The sequence below is a fragment of the Amia ocellicauda genome, chromosome 1, assembly GCF_036373705.1.
Source record: "Amia ocellicauda isolate fAmiCal2 chromosome 1, fAmiCal2.hap1, whole genome shotgun sequence".
In the NCBI taxonomy this organism is placed as follows: Eukaryota; Metazoa; Chordata; class Actinopteri; order Amiiformes; family Amiidae; genus Amia; species Amia ocellicauda.
Window position 1 is genome coordinate 20,832,750 of NC_089850.1, and position 17,451 is coordinate 20,850,200.

At 42.6% G+C, this 17,451-nt stretch overlaps 1 protein-coding gene across 2 annotated transcripts; it reads right to left on the minus strand.

Moving 5' to 3' along the window:
- Positions 1–531: 531 nt before the first annotated feature.
- Positions 532–4,248, minus strand: cgref1 (cell growth regulator with EF-hand domain 1). Of its 2 annotated transcripts, none has more exons than XM_066698507.1 (6): positions 4,060–4,248; positions 3,455–3,560; positions 2,496–2,573; positions 2,233–2,306; positions 1,464–1,588; positions 532–1,251 (listed from the first exon to the last, which is right to left on the minus strand). In XM_066698507.1, exons 1-6 carry the CDS (start codon positions 4,082–4,084, stop codon positions 859–861), a joined length of 801 nt encoding a protein of 266 aa, XP_066554604.1. In that variant the 5' UTR covers positions 4,085–4,248; the 3' UTR covers positions 532–858. The 2 variants fall into 2 exon arrangements, with proteins under 2 accessions (XP_066554604.1, XP_066554611.1); XM_066698514.1 differs by lacking the exon at positions 4,060–4,248 and adding an exon at positions 3,888–4,045.
- Between the last annotated feature and the right edge of the window lie 13,203 nt (positions 4,249–17,451).

The window sequence follows — 17,451 nt, forward strand, 5'->3', positions numbered from 1 at the left end:
TAGAGAGATACCTGTCACACCTGCGGGACTGTGCCTCTGCAGGACCAGGGCTGCCGACCTTCTTCATATCTGACATAATTTCTGAGTGCTTAATATTTATTCAAGTCAAGGAGCTAAAAGAGTCGCATGAATCATAATGGACATTGAATGCGTGGACATGCGAAGTGTGAGAGAATGAAATGATAGGGAACCAAATGTGCGCATCGTTAAAAGGGCCTCTCTGGCGGAACACAAACTCCAGGACTGGTTTGCGGCCTCCAGAGGTCAGGCCCTGCATTGCCCTTAATTCATTTTTCCATTTCCTATTGTCAGTCGTACCATAGTGGAAAAACTACTGCAATGAAAAACACTTGGCTTACTATGGTGAATAAAGATGATGAACAAACCAACAGGCCAAGCAAACAAAAACAATTATTGCATTTCCAAAACTAATGAAGTCAAGTCTGTGTGTGTGTCTGTGTTTAAGTGTAAGTGTGTATGTGTAAGGTTCATCTTTAAAAAAAAACAGCAGTCCCAAGAAAAGGAAACAAACAAAATTAAGCAAAACAAAACAAACAATACAAATCACAGCGTAACGAAAACCTTACTTTTTGTTTCTTTCTTGATTTTTTTTTGGGCTTTGGTGGTTCAGTACCAAAAAAAGTGCACAAAGCTTTACATAAAAAGTGGTACTCCTCTCATCTCCTCTCCCCTAATCTCCGCTTTCCCATCCCATCCCCTCCTCTCCTCTCCCCTTCCCTCCAATCTCTTCCTCCCCTCCTGTTTGTTTGGCAGCTCCCCTCTCTTTTTGCTGGGGTGGCATGGCGAGGCGGACAGCTGCGTCTCCTAAGTCTGACCCCTTCCTGCCGTTGGCGAAGGTCACATCTCAGACTGGCCCTGATGCGCAGGCTGCTCGTGGTGCTGTTCTAGAACCTCACCATCTGGGTTCTGGAGCTCCAGCTGTTGTTGAAATTGGCTGTCATGGTTGGTACCTGGTGGTTCTGGAGCTTCAAGGTGAGGCTGGGGCTCCTCTTGTGGGACACTCTCCTCCTCCTCATTCTTGGCTTGTGGGGAGGGCGGCTCCTGGGCTCCCTGTTCCTCCGGTGCCCCCGTGTCAGCATCCATGCCCGTCTCCGGTGCCTGCGCCTGCTCGTCGACATCCAGAGGGGCTGCGTGGCGCTCAGAGGCGGGGGACAGCAGCTCCGAGGGGTCCAGCAGCCCATCCTGATTGAGGTCCTGAGTCTGAAGGAGGACGTCCACCGTCGAGATCACCTGAAACACAGCAGGATCGGGGCAGAGAGGTGAGAGGAGGAGGAAAGGAGAGAGGCAGAGAGGGGCAACGGTACTACACAGTATTTGTTATCGTTTTTGTGTGAGGCTGCTTTTTTCCTGCTGTTATTTTATGATTTGCATAACAGGGAAACTCACATGCAAATGCTCACACTCGTGGTGTGGATCAGTAGGGGCAGGCGTTCTCTACTCACAGACTCTGCTGACTGCTGTGCTGGGTCCTGATGGGACAGGAAGTCAGAAAGCAGGGCCATCAGCTCCAGCCCGTCCAGCTGCCCGCTTTTGTCATAGTCGTGGAGAGAGTACAGGTAGAAGATCTCTGCAGGTGAGACGGGAAGGTTGGGTGTGTGAGTGACAGGCAGGAGACATGGACAGTAAGGGCTGGGCGGCTCTGGCTGCACAATATCTGCTGTACACATAGAGACGCCCCTCACACCACGGTATTGACTTATAAATCAAAAAACGTAAGGATTAGACACAAAAGTATCTTCACTGTAGAATACACTTTCATATTTGTTGAATATAGCCTTCTTTCACAGCATGGGAGGACATCAATAAACCAGACAACAGGTAGAGAAATGGCTGTGAAAGCTGCTCTGTGATTGGCTAGAGTATAATCTTCACTCCACGGTCATTGCTTTAATGTCTGCCTGAGTTCGACCTTGACCCTTGTCCTGCTAGAAGATTTGTCATGCCCTTCTTGGCTCCCATATTCCAGCGCATGACTGTGTTCATTCCCACTACTCCTTTTATTCTATAAAAATAAATGCAGTGGAGATTCCCCCCAAAATCAACAATGTTCCTTTGGTGAGAGTGCACTTCCACTAGAGACAAAGGGACAACACAATTATTATTAAATGCTTCAAACATGAAACAATATCTATGACAACTGAAGATATTTGATTATTTATTTTTTTAAGTGTAATTTTATTTTATTATTGTCGGGTTATCCTCATGGTTTACCTTGCTCCCTTGTCATGTGATCGGGGCTCCCTTGTCCTTCCTTCAGTCGGTCCAGGATGTAGCTCTGCAGCAGCCTGTGCAAGAACAGAATACTTTCACTGCTAGTACTCTGCACACGCACCAGTGCCACACCCATACACACACACACACAATGACCGTGCACACTCGCGCTCGACCGCTCCCGCTGTTCCACTGCCAGCGCTCTACACTCTACACACGACCACCAGCGTGCCACACACTCACACACACCACACGGACATTACCTGCGCTCCTCATCCCCGGTGCCAAAGGGGTTTTCCAATGTCCCAGTGGAGGCAGGGGCTTCAGGCTGGGCATCTGACCTGAGGAGAGAATAGGTGGGGAAAAGACAGAGAGAGAGAGGACAGATTGTTTAATTTTAATTGAATCATGCAGATAGCTTTGAATAATGTAGATAGCAAGCTAAAATAAAGAGCATTGAACCCTGATACACACTGTGATAGTTCTTGGCAGGAGTTCACTGCGCCAGCACCACCCCCTAAATGACTTTCCTGGGCCGAGACCCTGTAAATGTGACAACCATAGTATATATACAACTAGTGTAAACATATATATACCCAGAAACAAAAGTGATTATCTTGTAAATGTAATTTCTTTCTTTGCAGCACTGGCACAGCACAGAAAATCCTGTGCGCTCAGTGCTACCCACTCATGTCATGGGCAGATGCCTGCTCTGTGAGGGAGGGAGTTCGTGCTGGCAGATCAGCCATGTCGGCAGGGCGGCTGGTGACGGTGAGGCTGGTAAACCAGAGGGAGGGAGGAATGGAGAGCTCTGAGATTGTGAGTGAACGCTCAGCAGACTGGGGCTTGGCTTCTTAACCACTACTTACAAGAGCTTCCTGGGTGGTGCTGTCATGAGCATCTGAGATGCCAGAGCTCCCACAAGGGCTGACTTCCCGGGATCAGACATGCAAAGCTTTCTTTTTCTTTTTTTTCCATTCCAACTAAATAGCCCCCCACCCCCCACCCCCCACCTTGGCGCAGTATTAGTTACTGGTCTTGTGTGACCATGGTATTCATCATTATAATAACACTAGTAGTAGTAGAGTTGGTGACCCATATTCAGTAATTACCATGTGGAAACCTCGGATATTTGTAATATACGTTTATATACGCATGTATTCTAAATATGTAACAAATACATTAAAATGTGTCATATTGAGTTTCCGTCAGAGGGGCCTACCTGCTGGAGCCCTGGGGTGCGCACTGGCCCCGCTGTGAGAGAAACACCAGCACCGCCATCAGCGCGGCCATCAGCCCCCACCCGCGTCCGCGGAGCCTCGGCCGGCCTGCAGGGACGACAGTGTGAGCTGCTGCTGCGAGGAGCGCCCTTAGCGTAAAGACACCAGCTGGAGTGTATTTTTATCAAATAGTGCAGCCCATTAGCCACTGCGTAATCCACAGAACACAACTGAGAAGTAGACGGAACATCATTTTAAGCCGACAATAAGCAGATTTTAGGTTTTCTTGAAAATGACATGACATATTATATTATTGATGTTTTATTCCAATACTTTTTATTCTTATTATATAAAACATAACATACACACACAATATATATATATATATATAATTGTATTTTCTAGGTCACAATGCCCGACATGAACAAGCTTTACCGCGCTGAAGCCGTTTTCTACTCATCTGCAATATTGTTGTATCTGGTTTCAGGATGGCCGCTGTACCGGGCGCTCGTCCCGCTCGCACAGCCCGGGTCCGGGCACACCTGCACTCACTCACTGCACACAACACGCATCCATGAGCCGGCGAGCTCTGCCAAATACTGCTCACCTCCCGCACAGTGCGCCTGTCCCATGGTGGCTGCTGCGCTGTGGGCTGTGAGCCGGACCCGCCGCCCTGCAGTGCGGCCGCACGGACAGACAGACGGACGTGTTTTGGTCCCTGACAGGTTCCACGTGGATCCGAGGACGTGTCGTGCGCTGCAGCCGGAGTTTCACCCTCTGCCTCCTCCTCCTCCTCCTCCTCCTCCTCGCCTACGCGAAGGTGCCCCGCCTTTCTTTCTCCGAGCAGTGCTGTGTATCTGCCGGTGCCCCGCCGCCACGTCGCTCCAGATCCCTGCTTTGTAGAGGTGTTTTTCTCTCTAGCAAGCTTAGCTCGCGTTCATAGCGCAGATGTCCGCAGTTCTGCGCGGGTCTGCGGTGCTCCACCAATGGGATCGGAGGGATTCTACAGATCTGCGCACATCTGCGCCCCCAGAATGCGACGTTAGACTTGGGAGTAGCCGGCTACAGGATGACACCGTCATGTCAGTCACGGTGTCCGTGTCGTCGCAGTTTCAGCTGGACACACACACACATCGCTGCTGTGGAGACACTGCACACTGTGTCTGACAGAAACCAGTGAACCGTCTAATCTAAGATCAGACCGGGTTTGGTTCTGTGCTCAGGTCTTGTAAATCAAACCCGATGGCACAGCGATCTCGGTATCACATGCGGTTCCTCTGTACTGCTGACCCAGTTTATTTGGGTGTAAAAATAAACACCTTCCGCCTAATTGCAGTGTATACTGTTTTCACCTAGCTACTAAGAACAAAAATAAAGAAGAAACGTGTAATGATGTCCATGAGCACACAGATCTGAAGGAGCTACAGTGCAGACGTACTAATTCTTCAAGAACATCAAAACGCCGACATGGACACATTGTCTGTAGTTCACTCTTAGAACGAATGTGTCAAATGTATCATGTCTGTCAAAGCACAACACATTAGTGTGTATTTTTAACACACGTCTGTGTGGGAATAATATTATAGTATACAGTGTGTTACAGTAAAATAGGGTGGTAGTAAATAATCACTTCTATATGTAAATATTAAGGATACTTCGCATTTCGTCAAATCTAGCAACACCTATACTATAATATGGATGCATTTTGTCCATGACAAAAAATGTCACATTGACAAAAGTCCAGTGTGACGTTTCTGTCATGTGACACGTTTTTGTCCAGTGTGACACGTTTTGACCACTAGTATAACATGTTTTTAGTCCTGTATAAAACATTTTGTTAGCATATAACACTTTTTATTCCCTTATTGCATTGTTTTTCTCCCATATGACAGTGTTTGGTTGTGTATAACACTTTATAACACTTTTGTATCCTGTACCACATTGTGGCTTTTCCTTATTTGACTTTGCAGATTAAAGTGTTATGATGTAAAAAAAGGTTTATTAGTTTTCTGGCTATTTCCATTGGATGATGATGATGATCCAGACAATCATGAATTACTCCCACAGCTTTGTCATATAGGCTATGAAACGTCATACAGATCCAGGTTGCTTGAGCTTTTTTTATAATTATAGAATTCAATAAATGCCATTGGCAAAGCAGAATACTGTTTTATTTGTTATAGTATTGTACATTGCATATAAAAACAAACAGATTGTAATACTCTCTAAGTTTGTAAAATCCATTTCTAAACAATTATTAAACTCCTGACATAAATCATGATCAGAACTTGAAACAAAACCAAGTGATACGTGCATAAAACAATAATTACAGTAAACTAATTACATTCAAGTAACAAAAGGTCAATATTCAGCTAAAGTCAATAATACAAAAAAAACAATCTGGTGCATTGAAAACTTAACGGTTAATGCACTAGATAAAAAAAAAACATATCAAAACCATCAAAGAACCAAACAAAACAATCTAATGCATGTAAAGAAAGAATAATGGTCAGTGCACCAGACAAATCACAAACAAAACAAAACCACAAAAAAACTAAGACAAATCAGGATCAAAATTAAAAATTCAATACATTAAAACAGTTAAAAACAATCATCATCAATAAAAGGATAAAAGAATAAAAGCACTTGGACTCGGGCTCCAGCAGGGGGAGTATCCGTCCCCGAAGGTGGGATCACATCATTGGCGAGGCAGAAGCTGGCACACCTTCACAGCGCTCCTCATCCAGACACCTCCAGCAGCTAATCGACAGACACTGCACTGCTCTTCACATCACACAGGTTTAGCATTCAGTCACTTCTATAGAATCAGTTTAATAAAGATCAAAGGTCACAGAGCACTCGTGACAACAGCAGTGGACTGCACAATGCAAAAGGCCACCCTTCACCATTAATTTGTATACTGCTTTGCATTGTAGGGGCTATTGTCCAATCTGGATAAATTACTGTACAGGGAGTTCAGGGAAACGGTTACCAGGATAGCACCATAGTTTCCTGGCCCACTTAAGAACATAAGAAAGTTTACAAATGAGAGGAGGCCATTCGACCCATTGTGCTTGTTTGGTGTCCATTAATAACTAAGTGATCTAAGGATCCTATCCTATATATATCCTATCTATTTTTAAATGTGCCCAAATTTTCAGCTTCAGCCACATCACTGGGGAGTTTGTTCCAGATTGTGACAACTCTCTGTGTGCGTGTGTCCCTGCTGATCTGGAAAAGCTCCTCTGGTTTGATGTGGTCAATGCCCTTCATGATTTTGAAGACTTGGATCAAGTCCCCACGTATTCTCCTCTTGATGATTTACGACCTTAGAAAAACCTTTTAGACAAATGTAATGGAATGAAATACAGCACGAATGCACAGCTAATATATAATAAACACAGTATCAAGGATAGAAAGTGACTCAGAATTTTGCACCAGAGAGTTTGCTAGCAATGATGCTAGCTTTGTATCTTGGCTAAAACACCATCCAATAAAGGAGTTGTAAAGTGTCACTTTTCTGTCACATAGCACCAGTTTTTCATTCTAAGTTTGACAACGGACCATTAAGGAGAGAATTTATTTTCTGGGCTATGCAGTAGGTTGAGGACTGCGTGTTTGAGCGGTTTGAGTAGGAATCCTGAAAAGTACTGTTTGTAGCTTTATAGTTTCATTTATTCTGAAGAAGAGCCTTCAATCTGAATATAATTTCAAACTTCTCTCAGACAAGTAAACAAGTGTGTGATTTATATATATTCAAATCCAGTAATAATAATGATGGCTCAATCTCAATATTGAAAACAATCCCTCTGCTTAACAAGAGGATCTGATATGAGATATGAAAAAATGCATTCCAGCTGTGAATTAGTCTGGGTACCTTGCGAGTAATACCTGTTTTAAACTTCAGAAAAATTCAAGAAAATGTGTGACTCATGCAGTTTGGAGGTGCTGTTAAACTTTATTATACTGCAGCTGGTTATATTTGGTTCTCCACAGGTTTCCAAAGTGGCTAGGCTAGGATAACTTACTGATGTCTTCTGCTAAATTCATTTCAACTCCCGCTCTGAACCACAGATGAATAATTAGAAAATTGTTCTGTAAAGCTGACAGTTTAGCTCAGGTATAAGCAATCTCCTTCAAAATCACACAAGTTAAATGGCCTTGATCTGTTTTCATGTGTAGTAATGGATCATATGAGCTCAGGATCAAATCAACAGTTCCTGTAGGTTCACTCTGCTGGACAGTGCATTTCAAAGCAAAGACTCAACCATCAGCACCAAGGAGTTTCAAAAGAACTCTGGGACAAAGTGGTTGAAAGGCACAGATCAGGAAATGGGTTTAAAAATGTACAAGTCCTAGAATATCCATTGGAGCACGGTCAAGATGATTATTGAGAAGTGGATGCTGTGTGGCACCACCAAGACCCTGCCTCGATCAGGCCGTCCCTCCAAACTGGATGACTGAGCAAGAAGGAGACTGATCAGAGAGGCTACCAAGAGGCCAATGGCAACTTTGAAAGAGCTACAGGCTTTTATGGCCAACACTGGTCAAAGTGTGTATGTGACAACAACATCGGATATATGGGACTTGGGTGAGACCTCAGCAAGACAAGGAGAGGAACTCTTCCACAGTCCCAGGTTGTTTCACTGGGCTGACAGTAGGTGGGGTACTTTTACCATTTATACCCTTTCAGACAGAAAACGCTGGGCTGATAGTGGTGGGACACATTATTTCTTAGTTTTTTGGTACTATAGCGGTGTGTGTAGCTAGACCGTGTTTATATCGAGCATTGTTGTGTCCCTCATTTCTCGCCACCAAGTTTACAGAATACCTCTGTTGTTGTGGAGGTTTTCTCAGGCTGCTACTGTTAAGATTGTGAGCCCCCCATGTGTTTTTGTAGAGAGTTCATCTGTTGAGGCGAAGCAGAATTACTTATAGCTCAATAAAGAAACAAGGGCCACAAGTCACAAGTGCAAGTTAAGTATAGGTACATTCAAAACAGGGAAGTAAGAGGTGCTTCTTTACACAGAGTTGTGAACTTCTGTTTGTATTACCCCCACTGGAGCACCAGGATCTGAGGACAACATAACCAACATTATATTTGTTGTTTGCATGGACTTTGAGAGCAAGAGCAATGCGGAGGAGGTGCTATCAGGGTGTGGGGTGGCATCTGATACAAGGTACATGAATGGCATATGACTGTAACTCGGTTTCCATATCAAACACACAGCCATTCTTTCATCTCTGGGAAGCAGGCAATGAAGTTTCTGTGTCTTTCAGAAAACGATTCCCTTGGGTTTTGCTAGGCAGCAATTATGCAACACTATGTAGTGCACTGTACAACACTTACAAGAGTTTGAGTCTGTTCCTGTAGCTTCTCCACAAATCAAATTAAATTCCCAAAGTAAATAAACTGAACTAAAGGCTCAGTACTAAACAGTACAGGAATACCGAATATCTGACTGTTGAAGGGCTGGTGTGTCATCATGACAGTCCAAAGTCAGCTGACGTTTTCAGAACATGGCCTCTTGACCAAAAAAACGAAAATAAAATACATACAAATAAATAATTAAAGCAGGCTGTAATATAGAGTATCATATTTTCTCCTTCGAAAGACGTTCTGAGTCGAGGTTACTGGTTCGTATTACAACTCAGTACGTGCTTTCAGAATCCATCGAGTGCGTCTGGTCCAGCCTGCACGCTTCATCTTAAGTCTGGGAATCATGTCAGTCTGTCACTGCGAGCCAGGCAGAGGTGGTTTTAAAAACTCCTTCTTCGCTCCCCTAGAAAACTCAATAAAGCAACACTTTATCTTCGGGGTCTTGTCTGAAGTTTTAATTGCGCACAACGAGGAGCCTGCCCTGCAGTTGAGGCCTGGGAGCCAGTGACACGGTATGAATGATTGAGCTTCCGATGTGAGACCGGACTGGATGTCAGAACGACATTTTTGAAGCCTGGTATAACACAATTATACTAATTGCTTATCAAAGAGCTTCAGGTTTGGGAAAGAGAGTTTGACATGAATGACAAGCATTATATAACTTCTTTATTTTTTTCTAAGGGAGCCAGTCAGGGGGAAGGATGATGGATGTAGTTTTCTGGTTGCTGTTGATGATGCCAGTCAGGTTCAGCAATTAAATAACAACAAACCAAAAATTAAATAAACAAACCGCAACAGAAAACTACAAAAAGTTAGTGTTAGGAAATGACAGACCTGGAGTCAGTGTTTGTACTGCGTTTACAATTAACAACACGCTGTCCTTTTTGACATGGTTTCAGACGAGAAACTGCCTGTTACTATGACAACATGATCGCTGTCTCTTCCCTGACACAAACCAGAGCTCGGAAAATAAAATACATCACCAGCACTGCAAGTTTACTGCCAAACAGACCTGTCCAGAGGTTGTACAATTCAAAATCAGAAAATCACGAAACAGAGATAGCAGAGTGGGACGTCTTGTCTGTGGTTGGTCCAGTAGTGTTTGACAGTATGTTTTCACAGTCACCTGATTTCACTTCTCATGACCAAAGCTGCAGGAAAGAAAGTACAGTCAAGCACAGACATTAATGAAGTCTCTCAAAGACTACTTAATTTAGGCTCACCGTTAAGGAGATACCTCAGAGAAAAGTTAATGTCCAGCGGACACGTTTTGCCCCTAGTAGAAAATAATTGCCGCCCATATCCATAATTCGCAAACAGCTGGAGCCCATAATTAGTGGTAATTACATTTATTTTCATTGAAGAGCATCTCTCGGAAATGGCAGTGTGCAGAACTGAAGGTTATTAGGTCTGACTGTTTGGAGTCGTGCTGCGTAACCCTCTTCTCCTTTAACTTCATGTGCTCTCCAGGGTCGACTGTGCTGGGGAACTGAAAAGGAAAGGCAGTGGTTTTATTGCAAAACAAAATCTACAAGGAATATGAGACCAATACACTGTGTTTAAGACCCGCCTGTTTCTCTAAACCTTTTCCATTCTGTTTGATCTAGATGAGCTTCAAACAGGGGTCTGAAAACGCCTGCAGCAGCTTCCAGATTGTGTCTGAGGAGCTCTGGCCCCAGTGGAGAGCATTCATGCCCTTCGAATGACTTGAAGTGAATTGTCTGATTTACACGACAAGGCACAAATAAAACTTGGCTTAATCACCCAAATTGTGTCCACATCCCAAGAGGGCCTGCCCTGCTACTGGAGCGCCACAGAGCCTTATGGTTTTTAGGCCAGCCAAATTGTTAACTGCTTAATTGATCCAATTGTGGGGGTTAATTAGACACAATTTACACGTGTTCAGGGTGTCCAGTGATTGATGACTTACAGAGACCTGTATAACCTGCAGCATTTTGGCTTTCCAGGAACATGTTGGCCTCCACTGCTACAGCCTAATACAGTGCAGCACAGCACTAAGGATTCTGAATGTCTTTCCATTCACTGGTTCATTTTTCTTGTCTCTTTACCCGTCACTCCATGCAGACTGCACTCTCTGGACGGAAGGGCAAAACAGTGTAGTTTCAATGGCCAAGAGCTTAGACTTTATTGCTGGAATACATAATTATTTAATTGGTGCAAAAGACACCTGTATAGGTCTGTTATCAGTATGAGAAGAAGAGCATCTTTAAAATGTAGCTAAGTTACAAGAGAAACAAGCAAAGAAAGGGACCCCCCTCAAAAAACAATGACACACATTACACATTTTGATTGCTTTGAACTTTAGGGGCAGCTGTGAAAGAAGGTTCTCTGCAGGTCAAGCAGACATAATAAAAAAGGAGGATGAAACATTGTGTCTGTAAATAAAACAGTTTGGGAGTCATTCAACTCTCAGTTCAATAAGAGCAGGTATTACGAGGCTGTATTAAACTAATACATTCTGCCTCCAAAAGATAACGGTGAACACGATTCATAGGACGAACAGAAACAGGACATCAAAGCGGAGGTACATATCTACAGTGAGGGAAAAAAGTATTTGATCCCCTGCTGATTTTGAACATTTGCCCACTGAGAAAGAAATGATCAGTCTATAATTTTAATGGTAGGTGTATTTTAACAGTGAGAGACAGAATAACAACAAAAAAATCAAGAAAAACGCATTTCAAAAAAGTTATACATTGATTTGCATGTTAATGAGTGAAATAAGTATTTGATCCCCTATCAATCAGCAAGATTTCTGGCTCCCAGGTGTCTTTTATACAGGTAACGAGCTGAGATTAGGAGCACTCTCTTAAAGGGACTGCTCCTAATTTCAGCTCGTTACCTGTATAAAAGACACCTGTCCACAGAAGCAATCAATCAATCAGATTCCAAACTCTCCACCATGGCCAAGACCAAAGAGCTGTCCAAGGATGTCAGGGACAAGATCGTAGACCTACACAAGGCTGGAATGGGCTAAAAGACCATCGCCAAGCAGCTTGGTGAGAAGGTGACAACAGTTGTTGCGATTATTCGCAAATGGAAGAAACACAAAATAACTGTCAGTCTCCCTCGGTCTGGGGCTCCATGCAAGATCTCACCTCGTGGAGTTTCAATGATCATGAGAACGGTGAGGAATCAGCCCAGAACTACACGGGAGGATCTTGTTAATGATCTCAAGGCAGCTGGGACCATAGTCACCAAGAAAACAATTGGTAACACACTACGCCGTGAAGGACTGAAATCCTGCAGCGCCCGCAAGGTCCCCCTGCTCAAGAAAGCACATGTACAGGCCCGTCTGAAGTTTGCCAATGAACATCTGAATGATTCAGAGGAGAACTGGGTGAAAGTGTTGTGGTCAGATGAGACCAAAATCGAGCTCTTTGGCATCAACTCAACTCGCCGTGTTTGGAGGAGGAGGAATGACCCCAAGAACACCATCCCCACCATCAAACATGGAGGTGGAAACATTATGCTTTGGGGGTGTTTTTCTGCTAAGGGGACAGGACAACTGCACCGCATCAAAGGGACGATGGACGGGGCCATGTACCGTCAAATCTTGGGTGAGAACCTCCTTCCCTCAGCCAGGGCATTGAAAATGGGTCGTGGATGGGTATTCCAGCATGACAATGACCCAAAACACACAGCCAAGGCAACAAAGGAGTGGCTCAAGAAGAAGCACATTAAGGTCCTGGAGTGGCCTAGCCAGTCTCCAGACCTTAATCCCATAGAAAATCTTTGGAGGGAGCTGAAGGTTCGAGTTGCCAAACGTCAACCTCGAAACCTTAATGACTTGGAGAGGATCTGCAAAGAGGAGTGGGACAAAATCCCTCCTAAGATGTGTGCAAACCTGGTGGCCAACTACAAGAAACGTCTGACCTCTGTGATTGCCAACAAGGGTTTTGCCACCAAGTACTAAGTCGAAGGGGTCAAATACTTATTTCCCTCATTAACATGCAAATCAATTTATAACTTTTTTGAAATGCGTTTTTCTGGATTTTTTTTTGTTATTCTGTCTCTCACCGTTAAAATACACCTACCATTAAAATGATAGACTGATCATTTGTTTGTCAGTGGGCAAACGTACAAAATCAGCAGGGGATCAAATACTTTTTCCCTCACTGTATTTAATTTAGAATCACTCCATTTTGCACTCCAGGGTGCTTCACATAGTAAGAGAAACAACACAAAAGCTTATGGCAATAATACAAAGAAACTTAGGTTACATGTCTGGGTTATTTTGAATTCTCTATTAACAGGAGATCAATCAATTTTAATTTGGTATAGTGCCATTTGCAAGGTAGCCACACAGAGCTTTACAGATTGAAACAATACAAGGTGTGGAAATAAATAAAGAGACTAAAATAAATAATATATATAGTCTATTAACCACTATTCTTGTCACCTTAACAGTGGAGAGAAGTCTGTGGCTGGTTTCACTTCCTCCTGCATAAATGGAGGGACAGGGCATTAACAGGACATTAACATCCCAGAGACAGCGCTGAGAGCTGAGGTTAGCCGATGATTTTGCTGAGCAATGCTGCCGGCACAGAGAGAGGGAATGAGGGAGGGATAGGGAGAGAGGGAGGGAGGTTAATAACAATGAAATGAGCGCGGTGCTGGTGAGGACAGGGCAGCTCTTGCTCACAGCAGCAGTTGGAGCTGCGGTCAGCCTGTCCCACAGTGCCAGGTTTCTCATTAGACTCGTCTGTGCAGAGAGATCTGGCTACTGCAGATAACTGGCAAATCATAGAACATCCCATGTGGATGACTCATATATTTACAGTATAGTTTCATTATACTTGTCAAATACTTGTAATGCATTTACAGAACACTATATATATTTAAACATATGTTATAAATATCTGAGTAGTCCATATAGTATCATCTGTGTTGGGAGGGAACTCCATTCCTACCCTCTTTGAACTAATAAGTGAAAAGTAGCTCATGATGTGCCTTGTTGTGATGCAGGATACTGGGATTCCCATGGCACCTGCCTTTCATTTAGTTCAGTAGTTGTATTTGTTCGGGTCTATGAAGTCATGTCTTGGGGAGACACCTCTCATAGTGTAAGACATGAACCCGTGACAGTATTCACGCCACACTTGGTAGAGCAGTCAGACCCCTCTTGTGTCAGGGCACTGATTTGTCAGTCAAACTTGTCCTAGAATACCACCTACCCTGCTGGTTTTTGTTCCAACCGAGCTGTCATAACTTATTTGAACGCTTAATTGAAGAAATGTAGTTACATTTGACTCTAAAATGGTGTAACTGATAATAAGTTGGTTCCTTAATATTTTCTTTATACAATTTTATACTTAACTTAAAACCCCTACTGTTAAAAATAATCAAAAGGCTCTGATTTAGGACATTATTAGTTAAATTAAGGTTCAATTAAGGGTTCAATTAAGTTATTGAGAGCTCAGTTGGAACAAAGCAGGGTAGGTGGTACTCCAGGACAGATTTGAGAACCACTGCAGTAGCAGGTTTTGTGATGAAATCCAAGTGGGGGGTCAGCACACCCTACATGGGAGTGGAATGTGTTTATAGTCAATATTACCCTACAGCTGCCTGTGTACAGTAAGTGTTAACTGCAGATGTAGGTCTCTGATCATTCTGAAAATGCTGACCAGCAGAAAGCACAGACCCTGGGGTGGGGGTTGTGGAGTGGTGACTGGTAAATATGTGAGTGACTGTATGTGTGAGAGTGATTCTCTGAGAGAAGTCACACACATCTGCAATCCCACACAGCTGACCATCTCATTCTCCTGCTCTGAGGGTCTCGGGATGTGAGGAAGCATGTCTTCTAGTTATAGCAGCTGTTTGCAATGCTTCAGATTAGTTTTTCTTTCTTCCTTTTCTGATTCAGCAAACAAGAGCATGGTGGCACCAACTGGAGCGTGACGTAGAGCGCAGCGATGGAGACAGCGGCACCGCGCTGTAAGTGGCCCGCAGTCACAGTCGCTGTCGCTGCCCCCTCTATTATGACTGGCACGATTTGCCTCCAGACCAAGCTGTATGCATGAAATACCCTTTTCTCTTCACCATCCCTGTCCAAGCAACAGCACTGGCCAGAGAGAACGATAGGAGCCAGATAGGAAGTTTATGTGGAAAGGGTGGGCAGGTTGGGGGGATCAAGGCCATGATGATGTCAATGTATCATTTTAGGCTGATTAATTTTAAATGGAAAACGGCGGGGGGGGGGTCATATTTTCATAGAGCGTTAATGCAGACGCAGGAGGGTGAACTGAATTATTACTCATCTGCAGGTTTATCTTGATTAAAAATCTCTCTTTTTACAGCCCTTTTTGTGCGCTCCTGATGAACCATGTCGCTAGGTATAATCTCTAATTAAACTGCAGGGTTTACAAGCTTACACACACATTGATAAGCAGAAACACAAATACTGTGCTTACAAGTTAATTAAAGACTACATGAAGGGACTGACAATTCTCATCCTGGTTCTGCAATATGAATGTGTGCACTCCCCTCATTAATCCATGTATATATTTACTATTTCAAGAAATAATTATTGCAATCAATGGGGGGCGATTTTTGTCTTGTGGTCAGCAATGCATATAATGAAAGGATTTTTAGTGACTGGGCCAACCCGTCTTTCTTTTTAATCTTGAATATTGGGTCATATTCACAAAACTGTAATCATATTAAAATTTACAACTTACTTTACAATTTACCTTTTTTAAAAGCTGAAAAACAAACACCCAATGGAACAAAAATATAAGCATTTAATTTTCTTTTATTAACTTTGATTAGCACTCTGAAAGTTGTTTTTGTGGCCCTCCCCTGTTGTTTGTGTAATTCTTAGGAAGAACAGATGCTAAATGTTTTATGACTATGGGCCACAGTGCATAGAGCATTTCTTTAATTGTGCAGGATGTTCAGAACGAGGAGAAAACTCGAAGGATCCAGGATGATGATGTGCAGAAAGAGAATGTCAATCACAGTGATGCTCTTTGATGTACCATTTATGGAGCACAGAGTTGCTGGAAGCACACACTTCTGTACTGCTCTCAGTGGAGGATGTAAGTCAACAGTAATCATTTTATTATTTATGAATTTTATTTTTTAATGTTTATGTCATTCTGCATGACCATAACACTGTGTTTTCTATATTGACATTATTCCGTACTTGTACAGGACTGAAATATTCCTAAGAAAAATGTTTTTTTTTTTTTCACAAGGGCAAGTTAAAATCTCCTCTGAATATAACATTGCATAGGTAGCATAAGATGTAAAATCCCTCAAAATGAGATATAGAGCAGGGGCAGTTAATTCCTATTGTTTGGCCGTTAGACCTTCTCCCATCTACTGTTTGTGCAGACAGAAGATTTACACTATGCTGGTTTGTACTTTGTTTCCAGCAATAAACGGTGTATAAACAGAGTCTGTGAGTTAAACAGCTGCTATTCTTCTTCAGCATAAATATACACTGTAAAGAGACCCATAAAATTTACATAGGTGTTCACTCCAAATCACTGCAGTAAAGAGTGCAAACACTTGTGTAAAACATCACCCTGAATGAAAATTACATTGAACAGAATCGGGGCAATACCTGTCCTGTTTCTTTATTTCAAAACTAAAAAGGGGGATTTGTGAACATCTCTAGAGCATCAATCACTCCTCTTACATTAATCATTAATGAAAAGGGGCTTTTTAAAGTTTGTCTTTGAACGGAAGTGTCAAATTAATTAGATGTTTTATGATGGAACACGTCTTCATTCTGTTTTGATCTGCAGTCTTCTTTGGTGTTAATTAAAGCAATGGACTGTGTTTTCAAAGTAACTGAGAATGTCCGATTACTGCCTGAATAATAACGATTCCAGGTTGTAAACAGCATACCTAAAAGATATTTTAAATAATAATAATAATAATAATAATAATAATAATAATAATAATAATAATAATAATAATAATAATAATAATAATAATTATTATTATTATTATTATTATTATTATTATTATTATTATTATTATAAACTGTTAAATGCACTTCTAGGTTATAAGTTCTAGGTATAAGTAATGGAAATCTGGTTTGGTGCTCTCGAGAATGCTGGTTATTATTTTTATTTGTAGAATTAAAAGCAGTTTGTGTTTGTTATGCCTTTATATATCCATGAACAATGAGTACAAGTAAGTAAATGTAAATCCAGCCTGTTGCAGTGGAGGAGCAGCGGCCATATTGTTTCCTGTTGTTCCTGGTTAACCTGGTGAAGCACACTGAATCCATGTTTTGTGTAATATGCTTTGACTGTGTCAGAATGTGAACCTGCATTCCACAGAGCTGTGGTTGACTGGGGGATCTAGTGCACTGATCCCGTGTCTGAAGGAGTTCAAGCTGTTGCAAAAGCTGTCGGTCTTCCATGGATCCAGCTTCTAATCATATTAAATTACCACTATATTGGGCAGCTTGTCCCAGTTGCACGGTATTTTAATCCCATTTATCATAGGTCAACAAAATAGCCTAATTATATTGAAGCCAAAAATCTGAATTCTGCTTCATATAAATAATATCAGTGACTAGTGCAGGGCTCCAGTCCTTGGGGGTCACAGGGGTTTCTGGTTTCCAAATCCCATCCAGGT